The sequence below is a fragment of the Phocoena sinus genome, chromosome 6, assembly GCF_008692025.1.
Source record: "Phocoena sinus isolate mPhoSin1 chromosome 6, mPhoSin1.pri, whole genome shotgun sequence".
Classification (NCBI taxonomy): Eukaryota; Metazoa; Chordata; class Mammalia; order Artiodactyla; family Phocoenidae; genus Phocoena; species Phocoena sinus.
The window spans coordinates 5,633,730-5,654,445 of NC_045768.1; the positions used below are offsets into that span (position 1 = coordinate 5,633,730).

The following is a 20,716-nucleotide window of genomic DNA, read 5'->3' on the forward strand; positions in this document are numbered from 1 at the left end:
TTAAAGAGGAGGAAACCGAGGCCCAAAAAGGACTAGAATTCATATAGCAATTGGTAGCAGGGCCATGTTCCTTCAGACTGCACCTGCTTTACCCTAGAGCCCACACGTCCTGAGGGACGGGTCCTTGGCTGAATGCTTTACAAACATTACGTTATGAATTCCTTATACTCAGCCCATCTTGGACATGGGCATTGCTATCCTCGATGGACGTTTGGGGCCACTGAGTGCACATCCTTAAGGGGCTTGTTAGAAATACAGATTCCTGAGCCCAGATTTAGGCACTGGGGCTCTGCAAAGTGGGATCCAGAAATCTGTGAGGGTGTCTTAACTCCCAGTGTGATTTTTTTTTTTTTTTTGCGGTACGCGGGCCTGTCACTGTGGTGGCCTCTCCCGTTGCAGATCACAGGCTCCGGACGCGCAGGCTCAGCGGCCATGGCTCATGGGCCCAGCCACTCCGCGGCATGTGGGATCTTCCCGGACCAGGGCACGAACCCGTGTCCCCTGCATCGGCAGGCTGACTCTCAACCACGGCGCCACCAGGGAAGCCCCTCCCAGTGTGATTTTAATTGCTGATCAGGTCTAACATTCACCACTTCTTCCCATATCCTTCTACCTCCCCATCTGTGCATGTCCAGGGTCATCTCCCCAAGCCGATCAATGTCGTCTCTCACCTGGGCATCACCACCTAACTCAGCTCCCTAATTCTGTGTTTGCCCCTCCTACCACCCAATTTCCATACAGCAGCCAGAGGGAGCTGAACTTATCTACGGAACAGAAAGAAACCCACAGACATAGAGAACAGACTTGTGGTTGCCAAGGGGGAGGGGGAGAGTAGGAGAAGGATGGGTTGAGAGTTGGGGATTAGCAGATGCCAACTATTATATATAGAATGGATAAACAACAAGGTCCCGCTGTATAGCACAGGGAACTACATTCAATATCCTGTAATAAACCATAATGGAAAAGAATAAAAATTAATAAATAAGTCTTTTAGGATACTCATAAATAAATAAATAAATAAAAACAGATCAGATTAAACCACTTCCTTGCTTAGAACACTTCTGGCAGCTTCCCTGTACACAAGAATGAAATCCAAACTCGCATTTGCCTGGCTCTGCCCATCTCTGACCTAACCTGCTCTATTACTCACTACAGACGCTGCAGCCAGAGGCGCTGGCCCCAGGACCTGCGTGCTTTCGGTGCTCTCTGCATGGAATGCTCTTCTCCCAGTCTTCGTGTAGCTGGCTGCTCTCCCTCACTTAGATCTCCACTCAGATATCACCTCCTCAGAGAGGCCTTCCCTGACTACCTTACCTGGAATAATCCTCAATCCCTCTTTTACCACTTGATCCTGTTTTATTTCTTATCACTGAATTTTCTTATTTGTTTTTTTTTTGTTTGTTTGTTTATTGCAGTCTTCCTCCACTAGAATGGGAATACTCTGAGAATAGGGCTGTTATCTATTTTGTTCATCTGGTACCTAGAGGGCAACCGTAAAACATTTGTCGAAAAAATGACATATATTTACTCACCATGTATCTTCCCCACAGGGTATAAGCCCTGCAAATGCCCAGACTTTTTGTTCACTGTCCAGTCCCTAGCACTGTCTGGGTACAGAGTAGGCCCTTTTATTAACCATATCTTCGATGGTAGTCTGATGTTTGGACGTTTTGGGGCCTCCCGGAGCCTGGAAGGACTGCCCCTTCCAGGGTTAGCTGATCCCTAGAAATGGTAAACAGCTGGCCCAGGAATGTGCCTTTTGAATGCAAACCAATCAGTCCAGAGCCCATGCCCCCTACCACCTCTTTTACGGGGCTCTCAGACTCTGGACCCCTATGCGCCTGCCCTAATCCCCCCAGGGCCCCGTAGCAGACAACTAGGGACAGGCCCTGTGCCTCAGAGCCTACTGAGATTATTCAAACCAGCCAATCCTAAACCTGCTTCCCCTGCTCCTTCCTTTTGCAAACCCTAGCAAAGGCTCTTTCCCACATTTTCTCCTCATTCCCGCTGCCTTCTGATCGGCCCCCCATGTTCTTCCCCATGTGGCTCTGCGTGGTGTGCCATGCCTCCTGTTTCTAGGCAATCTTAAGTATGATGAACTTCTCCCTTCAGGACAGTCATTTCCATGTTTGCATGTCTTACCATACTTGATTAAAACAAATCCCGGGTACCCTTAGAACAACACTCAATAAATGTTTGCGGAACGAATGAACAAACTTATTCGGCAAGCATTTCTGGAGCATTTTCTGCCCCAGGCAACAAGGTGCTAGGTCAGGAGCTCAGGGATGGTGGGGGGGGAGGGCGGGGGCGGGAGGACAGAAAAGGCCTCCTGACAGCAGCGGCAGGCAGATGAGTGAGCCTTGAAGGAAAGGAACTACTGACACTGGGGAGTGGGTTAAGAGGGACAGATGAACTTCAAGTGAAAGTAAACAACAAGGAAATCTTGAAAAGTGTGAAAACAGAGGCAGCAGGAACCCTCTGGCCCTGAGCTCTTGCCCGATCCTGATCTACCCACTGGCTTCACCTGTGTTCCATGAAATGGTAAAAGTAACTGCAGAAGTTTTCTCTCTCTCTCTTTTTTTTTGGGCAGTGCCACGCGGCTTAGTGGGATCTTAGTTCCTTAACCGGAGATCGAACCTGTGCCCCTGGCAGTGGAAGCATGGAGTCCTAACCACTGGACTACCAGGGAATTCCCTTTTTTTTTTCTTCAGAAAATTTCTATTCGGAGATGTGCACAAAGATTTCTGCCCAAGGACCCTTATCAAGGTATTGCCTTCTCCTGAAAACATAGAAATAGCCTTGATGTCTGTGGCAGTTTTTAAACATGCCCACAGAATTTTTGCTAAGTCTTCAATTAAGAAGTGCAGTCAGTGCCTCCTCGTCTTGCATCTGGGCAGGCTTGGGACTGCTTCGATAGCTAGCGCATGTCAGAAGTGCCTCTACGGGACTCCAAGGACCGGTCAGAATAGACCATGCAGCTTCCACCTGGTTCTCCTGCAAACACCTGCCCCTGAAGCCCTGAGACAACATGCACGACGTCTGACTTCCCTGAGGCAGCCATGTTGTAGGAAGCAGTCAGGATGGGTGCTAACCAGCCACCATCCATAACCTTTCCCACCCCTCACGGCCACACATCCCAGCAGACCAGATCCAAGGTGGGAAGGAAGCTGAAAGTTTAGGATATCTGTTCTTCCACTTCAAGGGATCTGAGGATAATGGCTATAGGAGAGGGCAGGAGAAGAGGAGATGGACAGCTGCCTTAGATGCCCTCTGGGGAATGTCCAGTGAGGTAGGTGATAGAAGCAGCTACAACCCTTCTTACCCACCAAAGGCATCCATATGCTAACAGCAGCTCCCATTTATTGAGCACTTACTACGTGCCAGATACCAAGCCATGTACTTTATTCATTTATTTATATTATCCCACTTAATCCTCACAGTATCCCGAGGAGCTAAGTATCAGCCCATTTTTCATTTGAGGAACTTGAGACGCAGAGCCATTAATTGACTTGCCCAAGGTCACACAGCTAGTGAATGGCCGAGCAGGGTTTCAAACACAGACCAGTGGCCTCTATCTAGAATCCTCTACACCTGGAGGTCCTGAACCATGCAATAAAAAAGGCATAAAAGGCATCTTGATTGAAAAGGAAGACATAAAACTGCCTTTATTCACAGACAACCTGATCGTGTACATAGAAGTCCTAAGGAATCTACCCCAAAAACCTACGAGAATGAATAAGTGAGTTTTGCAAGGTTGAAATCTACAAGGACAATTTACAGTGCTGGTCTACACTGCATCCCTATGGGATACGCAGCAAGCCCTTCTGGCCGAATCTGCAGGCTGACTGGGAGGTGGTGTGGCCTGCTGGTCATGAACATGGCTTCTAAGGTCAGTTGCCATGGCGAAACCTGCTCTGCCACTCATTGGCTGAGTGACACGGGCAAATGACTTCCTCTCTGCCACAGTTTTCTCATACTTCAAATGGACTTTAATAGAGCATGGGGGAGAAACAAGAAAAAAGAGTACCAAGCTCATGGGTTCACGGGGAGGATTCCTGGAAAGCACGCATGTAAATCTCTAAACCCCAAAATGACTGTGACTGTGTTTGCATGCCTTTGTGGGGAGAAGGGGGCGTGCACTCTTGGGAAAGGGGCCCGAAGCCTCTTCTGGGAATGGGAGCAAGGTAGATTAGGCTTTGAGTACCAGGCCTCCCACCAGCGTGCAATTCTTCAGAATGATGATTCCTATCTGCTCATCCTAGCATCTCCAGCGCCCGCACACTTCTGGAGGAGAAACAGGTCAGCAGCCAGCAGAGCACATGCACTTTCGACTGCAATTACAGCCTGCTGCCACCAGGTGGGTTCTGGAGCCCGCGCTGCGGCCCTGTGAATTGTAGCTGAAACTTCACAGAATTACCTACAGAGAGCCATTTAGATTTTTGATCAAGGGCCCCACTGACTTCTCTGAAGTCTGACACCTGCACTGCAGTGAGAGAAGGGTAAGGCCGGGGGCCACCAGAGGCATCTGAAGCCTCATGGTGAAGAATCAAAGGAGAGGCAAGATTTGTAATGGGAGGAGGGGTAGTACCAAGGGTGACATCCCCCACTAGCCCAAGGAGGAAACCCCAGACCCTAGATGGGACCTACCAGTGAACACATCAAGTGTACATCTCTGCCTGTGCCCCCATCTGCCAGGGTGCAAGACCAGTCCCCCAAAGTATGCGGTCTTTGGGAATACCTGAAGCTCCAAACGGGGATGGTCTGTGTGTACAAGTGTGAATTCCAGTGTCTTCAGGGGTGTGTGTGTGTGTGTGTGTGTGTGTGTGTGTGTGTGTGTGTGTACAGCTAGATGAGGGTGCACAGAGAGGTGTGCCTGAGGGATGTCAGTGGGTTGGAAGGGTGACAGCCTCATAGCCTTACATGCCTGAGCACAGGTGAGAACTCACACTTCCCAGTTTGTACACCTCCTCCTAGTCAGGAGGTCCTGGAGAGGAGAGCCAGGGCCTGGCCCTACATTGATGGCCTCCTTGCTCTTTGGTCTTCCTCAAGGAGGGTCTGGAAATGGGTGCCCAGAGCATTTGGAAATTCTAGGCTTTGGGAGTGCACTTGGCGCCCATCATGGTCCACCCACACTGGCTGCTTAGATTCCTCAAGTTGTCCATGAAAATGAAAAAAAAAAAAAGTAAGTAAAGATTTGGGGGCAGTAACAAAGCAAGACACTGATATTTGAGAGTCAGCTGGAAACCACGAGGAATCTGCCAGCCCCTTGGGAGATTTCTGATTGCTCTGTGCTGTGGTCATCTCTCTGGGAGCTGACACCCAGTTGTGCCAAAGGTGACTTTCAAAACCACTAAGTGGGGCTTCCCTGGTGGCGCAGTGGTTGAGAGTCCGCCTGCCGACGCAGGGGACACGGGTTCGTGCCCCGGTCCGGGAAGATCCCACATGCCGCAGAGCGGCTGGGCCTGTGAGCCATGGCCGCTGAGCCTGCGCGTCTGGATCCTGTGCTCCGCAACGGAAGAGGCCACAACAGTGAGAGGCCTGCGTACCGCAAAAAAACAAACAAACAAAAAAACGGTAAGTGGAACAACTCTTCCTGCCCCCTCTCCAACTTCTAGACATTTTTCCTTTTCCATATTTCCTTTTCATGCAGACAAAAGCGTCAATCCATTCAGATGCTAAGTGATAAATGTTCCAAGTAATTTTTATTTTAGAATACAAGAGAGGTACAAATGTATTTACAGTTGTACATATACAATCAAATAATATATATCACAGTTTCGTAAATATCATTTTAGATAAATATTTACAAAGTTAAAGTGACCATTTTCTGGAAGTAGAACACAAGTTTTTGAAAATTCTATACATTTTGTACTTTTCATTAATATCATAATAGTTTATTTTACAAAACGCCCTACAGGAATTCTAGTAAATGACTGCAAGGTGGGAAAGGCGACACCAGAGGGCGCCCACGGCCGGAGCTTGGGGAAACTTGGGCCAGAACAAGGGCGGAACCTCCCGGGATCCCGCACAGCTCGGAGATGCTTTCCGGGCTGAGAAGCCAGTCTTGGACCTCCTCGGGTCGGAGAGTGGCGAGCAGGGGCGGGAAACTTCCTCTTCCCAAGCTTGATGTCAGGGCTGAAGGGGAGGAGGCATTGGTCCAACTCTCTCATTTTACAGACAGGGAAATGGTAAACGGAGGCCCAAAGAAGGGCTGGGCCTTTCCCGGGGTCCCCATAGTGGATTTCCGTTTTGCCTCCATTCTCAGCGTACCTGGCACATTTGTGCCTCGTCCATCCCCAAGGAGCCGACTTTCGGGGGAAGGTGGCCCGAAGGAGAGAAGGGCCCGCTGGCAGGGAAGGGCAGGTCTCTCCGGCCTCTTCTGGCTGCCCCTGAACCCCTTCAGTCCCCAAATCTCAAGGTCGCGTCCTTGAGCTCTGACATTGCAAGATACCAGTCTCAGAGGCGGGAGGAGGAGACGGATGCGTGCAGTGCCCGGGCCCGCTGCCCACAGGGGGACAGGGAGCTCCATCCCAACACGCAGCTGTCTGTGGGGGTGGTGAGGGCCTCCTTTCCCCGCTGAGGGCCCTCGGAGACTTTCGGTCCCCTCTCCTGGCACCCACCAGGGGGCTATCAGCCTGGACAGCCGACTCCACAAGAGAAGGGAGACTCAGGGGTGAGGCCGAGCATGGGGATCCCCTGAAGAGGAGGCGGCCGAGCAGCTGCACCAGCTGCGCGACCCGCGAAAAGGACGTCGCCTCTCAGTGTCCTCATCTGCGAAAGGGGGCGAAGAGTGTATGCCTGGGCGTCATTTCTGGGCGCACCTACAGCGCCGGCCCGGTGGCCGCGCGACGCAGGGGGAGCGAGTCCGGAGGGAGAGCAGCCCCGCCGCGCGCCCCGGCGGGCTGGCCGGCGGAGGCGCGCGCGGACGGGAGCGGGGCGCGCCGCGGCGCTCACAGCACCATGGCCGGCAGGTGGTGCGCGGCGGCGGCGGCGGCGGCGGCGGCGGCGAGCGCGGGCGCGTGCGCGTGCGGCGCGGGCAGCGCGGGCGAGTGGGCCTGCAGCGCGGCGCTGGGCGGCCGGTGGCGCGCGCTCTTCTGGTGGGCGCGCAGGCCGGCCAGCTGCGAGTAGGCGCTCTGGCACACCTGGCACTTGTAGGGGCGTTCGCCCGTGTGCAGGCGCACGTGGTTGCGCAACGTGGACGACTGGCTGAAGCGGCGGTTGCAGAAGCGGCACACGAAGGGCTTGTCCAGCGTGTGGATGCGCATGTGCGAGCGCAGGTTGCTGCGCGAGTTGAAGCCGCGGTGGCAGATGACGCAGCGCATGCGGCCCGAGGTGCCAGCCGCCGGGTCCGCCGGGTGGAAGTCCTCTGGCCGCGCGGGCGGGGCCCGGGGGGGTCAGGCGGGGAGGGGGAGAGAGAGAGCAGCCTCGTTAGAACCCGCGCGGCCGCGGCCTGGTCTCCCCGTACCCCTCCCCCACGTGCGCCCCTCCCAGGGCCCAACCGCCTCAGATCGTTGGGTGGCCACTGCGCAGATTGCTGGCGCTGGCAGAGGGGTGGTAGGGGCAGCAAGAGACCTGGCCTGGGATCAAATGGGAGCTGGACTCCAGACCATGCTACGAGATCTCAGGGACTTAGTGACTTAGCTTCGGGAAACCTCAACTTTCTCATCCGTGAAATGGGAAGCTACTACGACCTCACGGGGCTATGCACGGCTACACGAGATGATCACAAAAAACTGACATCTTTGAAGATTACTCTGTGTTGATCACTTTACCTGCCTGAGACCGGATATGGGGAAGTACCAGGTTTATAGGTAACCTTCCATCAATGGTAGCCACTGTTATAACTCCTCCTCTCCCCCCAAAACCTTTCATTTATTCATCCCACAAATATTCACTGAATGCCAACTATGTACCAGTGAACCGCACCTCACTTTTCTCATCCCTGAAATGGAAGTAATAATAGCATCACGCCCAAAAGATTGCTGAAGGGATCAGAGAAATTGTTTGTGAAACATTCGCTGCAGAGCAAGCGCTGGATAAACAGTAGCTCCTGAGCCTCAGGTTCATCCTCTAAAAATAAGGATAACCAAATATCACAAGGGTTTTATGAGGACCCATGTGGGATGACACCTGTAGAAGGTTTAGCCCAATACTTGGCAGGAAATAGGTCTTGAGCAAATGGTCTCTACCGTGATACCAGCGCCCCAGCCCACCCCGCTGCAGCGCACACACAGGCGCACCCTGCTCTGCCTTCATTCAACAGGTTTATACTGAGCACCTGCTCTGGGCCAGGCTCAGCACCAGGGACAGGGCAGGGAAATGTGGACTGTGAACGCCGGAAGGGAGCTTAGAGATCATCTCGCCCAACATCCTTCCTTTACAGGTGGGTAAACTGAGCCGTTTCCTAAGATTGCACAGCAGAACTGGGACTCAATCCAGTCTCCTACTGCCTGGCCCGTTGCTTCTCCACCACACGCAGCTGCTGCCTCCACCCAGTCTGCCCCCAGACAGTCTGTCTTGTCCAAAATCAGATCTGTCTTCCGTCTATGCCTGGACCATGGCAGCGGCTCCAGGGGCATTGGCCTCCTTGAACCAGTAAGTCCCATGTGCTTGATGGTGCTGGACGTGGAACCAGGGTCCCCAGAGGCCAGGAGCCTCCCTGCCAAACACACACACACACACACACACACACACACACACACACACTCTCTCTCTCTCTCTCTCTCTCTCTCCCCGGCTTCTGTGGCTCCCTTGTCATTGTGGCCTCATGGGGACTACCTACCATGCTTGTTCTTTTTCTGCTCCTCCCCCAGCCCGGGCACACCAGGGATCCCCAGGAAGGTGTTGTGTGAGTTTCCATACCACACCAGCAGCTCCTGGTCTGGAGGGATCATCTGTAGGGAAGGAGGCAAAAGGAGATCAGGAAGGCAGCAGCCCGGGGGCGGGGCGGGGGGGTTCCCTCACAGCCAGGAGGGGCTGTCCTGGTGCCCACCTTGGAGATGTGGCTACAGTCTCAGCCCCAAGAAAGGCACACTTGGGTCCCTTTCCTCCAAGCTATCCCCGGCAAGCTTCACAGACATGGAAGGCCTTGAGTTGCTCTGCCCCTCTGCCCCCCTCGGCCTGGACTTCTCGCTGTCTCTGTCCTGGCTCTGCTGCTGGGACCAGAGCTGTCTCCTGGCCACACAGGAGCTCCCAAACTGACAGCAATGGAACAGAAACCTTGCCGCAAGCAGAAGTAAAGGAAGAAGGAAAGCTAGAAAACTTTTCATTTCTCTCCGAGGGGAAGCAGAGTCAGCCAGCCCTCAGGTCTGTGGGGCTGAGCCAGACGTTCCCAAGGAGAGTGGCCTGCGGGGCACCCTGTGGTTCTCGGTTACACCCTGCCTGATGATGTTCTGGAAATATCTCTTATCCAGAGCAACCACGAGGCAGCGCCACGTCACATACCCTTCTCTCCCCATCACAGGGCTCTGCCTGACCCCCTGTTCGCAGCTAAAAAAGAAGCATTCAGTTCCGTGAACACCTCCACCTCCGGAAATACTGGGGCACACAGCCTTAAACAAGATCTGTTTGCCATGTCCTAGTCTATGGCAGAGAACTCCACAAATGGTGACAGGGCTCTGCTGCTCCCAGGGGAGGACTGCCCCAGGGACACGGTGCCCGCGGTCAGGAGGGAGGGCTTTGCAGTGACAATCCAGGGAGGCAGTGGAAGCCCTGCTCCTGAGGTGAGGCTGACCGCACCCTCTGGGACAGCCCAGGGGCCCGCCACACCTTTGGTGGAAGCCAGTTATTCCTCAAAGCAAAGAACCTTCAGGCTTCAGCCAGCTAGAGCAAATGAGAGAGGGGAAGGCCCATCGCCTCCCAAGGCCTGGACCCCGGAGGAGCTAGCTGTGGCACCCACCCTGGGGGTCACTCTCTGATCTGCCCAGAGAAAGGTGGATGCCGCCCCCCCACCCCGGGCAATGGCTGGATTGTTTTCCTGGTGGGTCTTCTTTTAGTTGAAGTACAAAAGATCACACAGGACTCCATCTAGGGCTGTCTGAAATCACACCAGAATAGGGCCCTTCTCCTTGGCCTCCACGGTCACAGAGAAAGTCCCCTTCCCTTCCCTTTTGTTCTGGCCTGAAGACCCCCGATCTGCTCGCCACACCTTCCTTCCTCTGGTCAGAGCCAGGAAGAGCCTCAGAGCATCACAGCCAGCCAGCCCTGCTGGACCCTGAAAGGAGAGGGAAGCAGAGACAGGAGGGGGTGGGAGAAGTGAAGCTCCAGGGGGCCTAGGCAACGTCCATCCTCCTAAGACTCAGCCAGGGGTCACTGTGCCCATTCCCAACAGACCCTACAGCCCATGGGGTGTCGCATCAAGCCTCAGGGACAGTGAGTGATGAAGAGCCGGGCAGAGGGTGCCACGCCAGCTCGGACTGACGGGGTTTAAATATGGAAAAACCAAATGCAGCCCCGGAACCCAAGGAAATTCAGGCAGTGCGTCAGAGAAAGCAGGCAGGTTAGAACCTGGCGCCACAGCAGGAGTCCTCGAGGCCCCTCTGGTAATTCATAGTCACGGCCGCTGTAAAGGAGGCCAGCGGGGGTCAGAGCTGGAGGCCCTGCTGGAGAAACGGTGGAGCTCAGAGAGTTTTGTGAGCCCCTTAGAAAAGAGGGAGATGGAGCTAAAATATTCAAGATAAATTCACCGTGAAGGAAGCTGCTGAGAGATGGTGCCGGTGGGCCCTCGGTCGCCAGGTCCCCGGGTGACCCTAGGCAAACGCTCTGTCTCTCTAAGCTTGTCTCCTCAAGTGAAGGGGGTGGAGAGCGTGATCCCTGAGGCTCCCCCAACTCTAAGACTCTGATTATGTCACCTCTGACATCGTCCCACCCCCTGGCTTCAATTCTCAGACGACACCAGATGTATATACATCACCGTTCTTCTAAAGCAACCAATCCCTTGTCCAACTGTCTGTACACGCCCCTTCCTTCCGGAGACCGTACTGCTGGGGTTCCTGGCTCAGGCCCTGGGCTCACACACGTCGGGGTCCACTTGGGCTCCCCACCTGCCGAGCGTGTCGCTTTGGGCAAGGTGCCTTCTGCCACCGGTCCTCAGTTTTCTCAACTGCAGAACAGGGACAGCCCCTTCTGTAGCCTCACAGGGCGCTTGTCCGGGCTCAACGGGGCCACGCACTTAAAGCTGTTTGTACTGTTTTCCGAGAGCTCATCAACCGCTCAGAGAGGCTGGCAGCCATCTCTGGGACATGGGGTCCTTCAGTGACCATCAAGAGCGCAGGCTGGGGACTTCCCTGGCGGTCCAGCGGTAAGGGCCCAGCGCTTTCATTGCTGAGGGCCTGGGTTCAATCGCTGGTTGGGGAATTAAGATCCCACAAGCCGCGCGGCAAAAAAAGAAGCACAGGCTGGGCCCACATCCTCCCAGGACACCAGTGCCCCTCCGGTGCCACCTCTTCCCTGGCCCATCTGCCCGGGGGGGAGCACAGATGTGGGATGACAGGTTCAGCAAGTCGCCAGTGGGAGCTGCATCTCCACCCCCAGACATGCAGTCTGGGAATCAAATATCTAAGTCAACACCGGCCTTTTCATTTGAATTGACTAACAATTATTATTAAATATAAAACAGATATAACAGCAACAACAATCATGGTGGTGAATGAGAAGCCAGGAACGAATTCTGAATATTATTATTGAAAGTGGTGGTTGGGAATCCTATTTTTAAAAGAAGAGCTTTAATATTGACTGCTTCAATATAGGTTGAGTCATGTATTTACTAACACATTTTTCAAATGTACTAAAATTAATTTAACTAGTGCATTTAAAAAATTAAAACAGTGATACAGACACAAAGCAGTATATAAGGAAAAATAACTCTCTCTCCCGCTCAGGGCACCCAGCCACTGTGGCCGGTTTTCTGCGCATCTTCCCTCAGAAGGGTTTGTCGTTTTGAGACCAGTTTTTTTTTTAATGCTGATTTAAGGTGCATGAGGAACAGCGTGATGGAGCGGAGTGACTTTCATTTTCTACAAGATGCACCTGATTTTTTAAGAATTAATGAGCACATATAATGTTTATACAAAAAAAATTTTTTTAAAGAGAGGAAATCTATTAAAAAGAACCTACTAGAATTGAGAATGACACACATCCCCAGACAACAAGAAGCCTCCAGCTCTAAGGCAGAGCTGGGGAAGGCAGCCTCACCCGCACAGAGGCCGGGCACTGGAATCTCTCTCTGCCCTTCAGAGCTCTGGGAAACCAGCAGCAGCTCCTGGCCTGGACCTCTGGCATCTGCTTGCTCCCGGACACCCCTCATGCAATGACCCCAGAGATGGAGACCAGGAGTGCCGGGGAGACCCACAGCCTCTTCCCTGAGATCTTAGTACCGTTGTCCAGAGGCTGCCAGGGTCCCATCAGCCAATCACCTAAGAGCAGAGAACGGCCATGGTGCCGTGCAGGCCTCCTCAGTAGCCCTGTTTCTTTATGGCCAACACTCTGGCCTGGCCCAGCCAGGGCTTTCCACGGGGGCTCGGAGAAGGAGAATCAGCTGCTCATCTACTTTTCTGGGGATCCGAGACTGGCTCAGGGTATACAATAAACACAGCAATTCCCAAAGAAATGAATCCTGTCCCATAAAATCCACATCATCAGGACACGGGGTGAGTATCAGCGCCTGACTCCTTGGTTGACAAATTATATAATCTCCCAGCCGGTGCCTCTTCACCTTCCCCGTTGGCCCAGAAGTTCTGTCCTGACCCATTTCTGAATTTTTATTATCAGTTGAAAACATCTGGGGCTTTTGGTTTGTTTTCCTAATACAAATTCATGTCACAGTATTGAACATGCTCCCAGGAGGCTCTGATGTCCTCCCCGTCCCCCGGTGGTACAGAAGCCCTTGTCTAGAAGGACCTCAGTGTCATCTGGACAAATATCAATTTCCATTGTACCACAGATGTCCCAACCCACCAATTAATAGAGTTCCAGCAAAGAGATATTGGCCAGGGAGGTCCCACGGCGTGGTGGCCAAGGGCTCCACCGTGGGGTCCCACAGGTCTGGATTCAAATCACAGCTCAACAATCTCCCAAGATCTCCCTGAACCTTAGTTTCAACGTCATTAAAACAGGGATAGTGATAGCACCAGACTGAGTGGATTCGATTTTTTCAAAGTTGCTAAGACCCTTAGCACGGTGCTGGTACGTGGTAACTGCTCCACAGACGGTAGCATCATTAATTATGCTTATTATTAAAAACCAAAGTGCCTAACTGCACCCACCGGTGAGTAAGATCAAAAGGAAAATGGTGCTTTGCCCTCATAGAGCTAAGAAAAAGAGAGATGGGGCTATGAGGCTCCAGGGGAAAAAAAAAAACCCAAAACAAACCTCAATTGCCTGGAATGAGAAGAAAAGCAGCTGGAAGACAAAGCCCACACTTCAGGGCACAGTCATTTGCCAAAACCTCGGGAGGGGAAAAGCCTGGGAATTCTCTTCCCAGTTCCAAAATGCAAAATTTTCATAGTTTATTCCTAAATCGTTTTCTTGTGTTGAGTTTTGGGGGTCAAAGTTCTTGCTTCCCTGGGGCAGCTGGTTTCTTTGCCGGTTTTGTTTTCTTGGGAGAAAAGGGTCCGTGTGTCCATTTTCAAACCAGCCCCCATCACCTGGAGAAAGACTTATTCATTCAACATTTAGTGCCCGTTTGCTATGTGCTGGGCACTTTCTAGAAATGTCATTTTAGGCACCTGAGGTTGAAGACAGCGAGGGGAGAGCCTGGGATAACATGTTGGTAGATCCGCCTAGGGATTCTGCACAGACTGGCCGGCCTGGAGACCCATCACCCTCGTCTCCGTTTGGACGGCTGTTAATTTTGTATTTGTGGGAAATTTTAGAGCAGCCGTAGTATATTCTGCTTACTGAATGAAGATGTTTCTTCTCACTTTTTTTTGGCAAGTAATGGGTTACTGTTATGAAATATACACACCGGTTCTGAGTGACGGAAAGATTAAGAAAACAGGTCATGGCACAGACCCTTCTTGGCTCACACACACGCACAGAACAAACAGCCCACGAATTCGAGAGGCGTCCAGGGAGTGGCCCGGAGCAGCAGAAATTCCTTCTGGACAAGCCCTGCTGCACGGTGCTCACACACACCTGGACACACAGCTGGTCCGGTAAGTGGCGTCTGACATTTTGACACATGGCTTTAAGAAAGTTGCCACCACGAAAAATGTACCTAACTTATTAAAAGTGAAGTGGGTGGTATTTTGTGTTTCCTTATTCGTCACTCCAGCACTCGGCTTGCTAACTCTGTAAAAGCATGAAGAGCTAAACCAGTGGGATCTACTTATCTTTTTTTTTTTTTTTTTTGTATCTACTTATCTTGATCATATACGGTAGATTTTCCCAATCCTCTTTTTTCAACTTAAATTCCTGATCAGATGTAGACGACTTTTTAAAAAATCTTATAATCTTAGATTCCTCCATGGAGACACACTTCAGCCACCTTGTCCTCTGACTCTGAATTTCTGTATAAACGTCTATTAATATTTCCTGACTCTGTTCAGCTCTCAGCCAGTGTGACCTGAACAGCAAGATGAGACTCAGGCCTCCGCATCTGACGCCGTGCGGAGTCCTTTTGCCAAAATCATATCAGCATCCTTACCATCTCTCCTGTGTGTAAGCACGTGTGTATGTGAGCGTGCGTGTGTCTGCGTGGAGGGATGGAATGATTGGGTGTCCCGCATCTCATCTGTTTCAGGGGGGCCGGGAAGCAGTGTGCAAATGTGAGGACGTGTGTGAGGTTGAGCGGGTAAAGAGGGGTGCTCTCTGCCAGGAGTGAGGTTCAGCCACACATGAGGCTGATCCTAGGATGTCTAATGGGAGGCCCTTGCTCCCATAGGGTGGCAGCCCCAGCCAACAGTCTCAAGAAACACCTCTGTCCTCAGCCTGGGCCACCGTCAGTCCTATCCTCGCACTGTCCCACCTCACCTGAACCCCAGTCCAAGAACAGCTCACCTTTCTTTTTTTTTCTTTTGTGCCGCACAGCTTTCGGGATCTTAGTTCCCTGAGCAGGGATTGAACCCGGGCCCCGGCAGTGGAAGCACCGAGTCCTAACCACTGGACCGCCAGGGAAGTCCCAACCTTTCTTTACCCTTCTTGGTTCTCCTCGGGTCCAGCCCTTGGCTGGACTACACCAGGGCCCAGGCAAAGGCCATTCTGTTGTCACTCCTGGAAGGTTCCCAGGGGCCTGGTTATTGAGGGACAACTGTCCAGTGCCCCTCGGGGCCTTAGAAAGACATGGGGCTCTGAGTTACAGGAAGAAAACGGACTAAAGGAAAGGAGAGTCATTCTCTGGCCTGGGGCGGGGGGCTCCTTCAGAACACCCCCAAACTCAGCCAAGCCTAGCCGCACCCCAAGGGGCACCGTGCTTCTCCCTCCACAGAGGAGCAGAAGCGTGGGGTCCAGAGGACTATGGGGGGAAGAGCCCCACCACCCGTGCAGAGCGCTCGCCACCAACCTGTCACAGGGAAGCTGGGCTGCCTGCCCCCTCCTAGGCCCGGACGCTGAGCAAATGTCCTGCCAAGAGACAACGTGCAGGGAGGGTCCTAACAGCATGGCTGCCTCGGCTGCCACCACCCGGCTACCACCACTCGGCTTGCTCTGTGCTATCATCGTCTCCCCAAACACTGTGAGCCTGTCTGCCTCTGCCCAAGCCTTTCCCCACTGGGGACACCTCCTTTTCCCATCCCGCCTGAACCTCTCCCTGCCCTGGGCCTGGCCAGCTCCTCTGACAGCCCCTCCCACCCACCACGGGATATGCTATTTAATCTCTCCCTTTCTCTCTCGTCGGAGAAGCTTCACCCAGCTCAGACATGAGTGTTAGCATCCCTCACAAATGCCCATGAAAGCCGCTGAGTCTGCCACTCATCAAGTGAGACCCAGCAAACTGTAGGTAATCACAGAATCCTCCCTTGTGGATTCAATACGTGAGCATTAAATACGGTAATGCACATACAGTTGTCTAGGAAAAGCCTGACGCCACAAAGGGATCAGGATGTGATAGCTGAGATAGAGTCGCGTGTGGTCCACCCGTCACTGGTGACGGGCAACGCACAGCCAAAATGCTGCCGACACAACGCCCTCTCTCTCCCCCCCCAAATGCTTTCCCTGGGCCTCCTTCTGGTGTCTTTCCCTCTGTATTTCTATGGCTTCTCAACCCCAGCACCCTCTCAGCAGTTATCCGGGGACCCCAGTTGAGGTGCACATGCGATTCACGATGGCATAAAGTGGAAAGTTCTGTCCTTTCTGATCTACAGCAGAAAGCTTGCCCTGGAGGTCGTGCTCCCAGAGACAGGGGTGCATGGGCCTCCGTCCTCCAGCCTGGGCAGGGCCAGCTGGGCCAGCGCGTACGCCCCTCTCTCCACCTCAGCCCCCCGCCCCCGCCAGCTGCGCGCGCCGCCCCCACGTAGCAGCGCACACACTCACCTCAGCGGCTTTGTAGAAGATGCTGGTACCGATCTGGACCACCTCCAGGTTCTGCTCTTGTTCGTTACGTGCGCACTTGATGTAGGTCATCCAGCTTCGGTGGTCCTCCTGGCTGGCGTCGATGAAGTAGCGCACCGTGCCATCCTCGTTGAACACCTGCGCGCAGGTGAATCGGGGGCCAGGTGAGGCGGGGCTGTGTCCTGTGTGCCGCCCGTGGCTAGGGCTATAGGCCCCAGGCTGGGCACATCCACACGCGCTCTCTCTCTCTCCATCCTCACAACAGCCCCAGGAAGTGGACGCAGCTATTATTGTCTTGGTTTTCCAGCCGGTGAAAGGGAGGCTCAGAGCAGTTCAGTGCCCCGCCTGAGGCCAGCTGGCTAGAAGCGGCCAACAGGGAGTCAGTCTCCAGGGCCCCACAGGCTCCTGCTGCCACGTCCTCCCCATCCCCAGATGCAAAGCATCTCCAAGAGATCACTGAGCACACAAAGTGATGTCCACTCCAGCTAGTTCTCCGGGGATGCAGAGGTGCTCCCCAAAGCCACGGAGAGCACTGGCCAGGACCTCAGCGGGGGACACAGAAGAGCCTAGAAAGGGAAGGCTGGCTCACTGTGTCACCCTGGCCTGGCCCAGGCCCCCTTTGTGGGAACTACCAAAAGTACTCAGAAACCAAACTGGACCCCAACTTCCTAACCCAGCAACAACTGGAGATGGGAACCACGGCCCAGGCCTCCAGAGGCGGGAGGAGGTGAGGTTAGGAGAGGCCTCATGGCCCTCTGCTCTCTTCCTTTGATCCTGTGACCAGGTGCAGGATTTGGCCCATTCACCTCCTTAATGGTCTGCCCGGTGGTGGGGAGCCATGGAGGAAGGAGGAGAAATGACATTAGGGAGAGGGTGCCTCAGCCTGGCCTCCTCAAGGTGAGACCCCCAAGAGGAGGAAGTGCTCTGGGAGGGGCTTTGTCCCGGGGGGGCCGTCCCTGGCATCTGGCACCGCTGTGGGCGAGGAGGGTCAGAAGAGCCTGGATGGAAGGTCAGTTTCCTTCTATAAAATGGGAATAATAACTCATGGGGCTGCTGAGAACATCTGGTGGAATGCAGGCCCAGTGCTCAGAAAGCCGACTCGGTGCCAGTTAATCGGTGTTCATTTCCAATGCCATTATTCTGCTTGGCTTGGGAAGCCCGACTGCCAAGGAGCACAGGCTCCCTTCTTCCTTCCATCCAGCCACCCTCACCCTAAGGCCAGGGTTGGCTTTGAGGGGCTTTCCTTGCTGCTTCTGGAGTGAGGGAAATAATGCAGGTGGCTGGGCGGTGGCTCCCAGGAGTGGCTTGCCAGCTCTCCGTGGGACCCTGGGCAAAGGACATGGCCTCTCTGGGTCTCCGTGCCCTCCTCTAAGAAGCGGACCTAACAACGGACATGATCCCTAGGGCCAGCCAGAGGAGAGCGCCTTCGCCTCGCGATTTGGGGAGGAACCTCCAGGCATCAGGCGGTAGGATCCGGCCTCAGGGAGTGTCAAGGCCTGGCCCAAGGCGCCCGCAGCTTCCAGCGAGGGCGGATGTAGCGGCCAGACGCCAGGGCCCCACCCGCAGCCCGCGCGTACCTCCCACATGAGGTTGTTGTTCTTGCAGATGTCCACGTGCTCCGGGGCGATGACGCGGCCGGTGAAGGGGCCCATCTCTGTGCCCGCCTTGATCCACGTCTTGGAGAAGATGCCGAGGCCCTCGCCGGGGATGGAGCTCTGTGCAATGATCACCTCGGCCGGCAGCACCAGGCTGGACAGCTTCTGAACCTCTGTGGCCGCCGGGCATGGGGACTGGGTCAGAGCCTGAGGCTGGGGAGGCCCGGCTCTTCCCCGGGGGTGGAGGCTCAGCGACCCGAGTCTCCTCTGATTGCAACCCGGGGACCCTCCGAAAGCAAGAGGTGCTTTGGGACTCATTTCGAGGAGAGCTTTTTGTTTGTTTGTTTGCATTTGTTTTTGTTTTTAGTCTCTCCACGAATTCTCAAAGCATCCACAACCTCCCCTGCCCTCCACCCCGGCAAAGTTTAAGAACTACTGAGCCGACCGCAGTGCGCGGCTTTACCAATGGGTAAACTGAGGCCCGCTCCCACGAGGGGGTGACGGCCCAGCCAAGACTCTTTCGTCCTGTCTGGTTCTGGGCCGATCGTGCGTCGCACGGCGCTCACTGCGCGTCGCGGCACCGAGCACAGGGCACTGTCGGAGGACCCAGGACGCGGTCAGGGCTTCTGACTCCTTTCGCGGTGCGGGGTGGGGCAGGCCTCGCGCCCGGGGCGGGCTGGCAGCGCCCGGAAGGGAAGTCTAGTTTCGAGGCGGCGGAAGCTCAAAAGAAACGCGGGCGACGGCGGGCCGTGTCTCGCGCTCTCTGGGTGACCCCGGGCGCGCCTGGGTCCCTCGCTGCCGCCAGGATCCGGGGTGCCAGGAAGGGCAGTGCCCGGATCGAGGCGAGCCGCGCAGTCGCCTCTCTGGGCGGACAAGAGCCGGGGCGGCCCGCAACCTCCGGGGGTCCCCCCGCCTGGTCGCGCAGCCGGAGTGGGAGCGGCGAGGCGCACAGGGGCGGCCTCCGTGTCTTACAAGGTCCCCCTCTAAGCTACCTGGGAAAATACGCGGCCAGTGGGCCAGCTGAAAGGGGGGGTTAAACGGTGTCCATTGCGGCGCGGCCGGCAATTTGTCACGCTGTTAAAGTGACCGCATTCATTCGGCTCCATTCGAAAGAAATTGCTAATTCGAAATTCATTAGCCCTGGAAGAATGCTGTAGCAGTAAATTGTAGCTCAATGCGGAGGGGACTTGTTTAAAAGGGGCCGAGGAATTCCCCTTACAAAGAGGGGGGATTAGATGGTTGACATAGCGTGAATGGAAGTGGAATTAGTCTGCACGGTAAATTAAGAGAGGAACAGAAATCGTAAAGGGGGAAAAGGGGGCGACGCGCAGAGATGCCAGCGCCGGGGAAAGATATTGTTTGCGGGTTGATGAATGAGGAGTAAGAACTTGAGACATCTTAAAGAAAAGAAACTTTTCTTACTCTCTCTTTCTCTCCGTCGCTCTCTCCGCGGCTTTCTCTCCCGTCCGCCCGCCCTCCGCCCCCTCCCCAGCCCCCGCTGCCTTTTAAAGTTCTTGGTTTAAGTGGGAACTTTCGCGGGTCAAGCCCAAGTTAACTAAATGAATTTAAAACCCCTTCTTTTTGAGTCAGCTGCTATTACACGCCTAGTAAGGCTTTAAATGCCGGGAACCCGCCGGCTCTAAGGGGTGAGGGGCGGATGGGGAGGCGCGGGGGCGGCGCGCCCGGCCGCCTGGACGCCGAGATCTCTTCACCGAGCCGCGCGGGGTGGAGGTGCTCCCCGCCCCCGGCCCCCTCCCCGCCCGGGCTTGGCTGCTCGCTCCCTGGTTCGGCTCGCGGGAAACTGAGTCACACGCCAGCATCTGGAACGCCCAGATTGGCGCGAGCTGCCTGCCGACGCCCCGTTGTCCCCGCCGCGTCCTGCGCGTGTGGGCCCGGGAATCAGGGGCCGCGGGGAGGAGGGGACGCGATCGGCCTCGACGGCGCGACTCACCGCCCGAGAAGGACTGCGCCAGGACCTCGGCGGTGAAGGCTGTCTTGGGGCTGGCGTGGTGGCTCTTGTCTTCGAAGAGCTGCCTCGCCCAGCACGTTGCGCCAGCGGCCGTACAGGAAGCTGTGCAGGATGTCGGAGGTGATGACCTCTGCCAGCGCCAGTCCCGGCGCCTTCAGCCCTGTCTTGAGCACCAGGGCCTCAGCCGGGAGCACGGAGCCCATCATGGGCGGGCCGGGGCTCGCCGGCGCCGGGGACGGACGGACGGACGGCCGGGCCGAGGCGGGGATGTGGTGGGCGAGTGGGGAGCACAGGGGCGAGAGAAGATGGGCTGTGATGGGGGAGGACGAGGACGCTGGAGGTAGTGGGAGGCGGGTGGCGGGGTGGCTGGGAGGGAAAAGTGAACGAGGGGGAGCGAGGCAGAAATGAAGAGAGAGATGGAGAAATCTGCGGAGATGGCAGAGGCGGCGCGGAGGGCTGGAGAGCCAGGGGCGGAGGCGGAGGCGGGTGCGAGGAGGGGGGCGGTGCGGGGTCGGGTGGGAGGCGGGTGGCTTCAGAGAAACGGCGGCCAGGGCTCTCGGCCGCGCGCTCGCCTCTCGCACACCCGGCCCGGACGGTCTTCCCCTTGGCAAAATCTCAGCGCCTTTATAGGAGCCGCAGTGACCCTCCTAATTGGTTATTAATGACC

General features: G+C 55.0%; 1 protein-coding gene across 1 annotated transcript; it reads right to left on the minus strand.

The window, feature by feature from the left end:
- Positions 1-6,950: 6,950 nt before the first annotated feature.
- PRDM12 (PR/SET domain 12) lies at positions 6,951-20,255 on the minus strand. The gene is given in 6 exon segments (XM_032636300.1): positions 6,951-7,366; positions 8,783-8,894; positions 16,468-16,623; positions 18,063-18,253; positions 20,032-20,113; positions 20,115-20,255. Coding segments are annotated over 6 exon segments (1,098 nt in total).
- Positions 20,256-20,716: the final 461 nt, after the last annotated feature.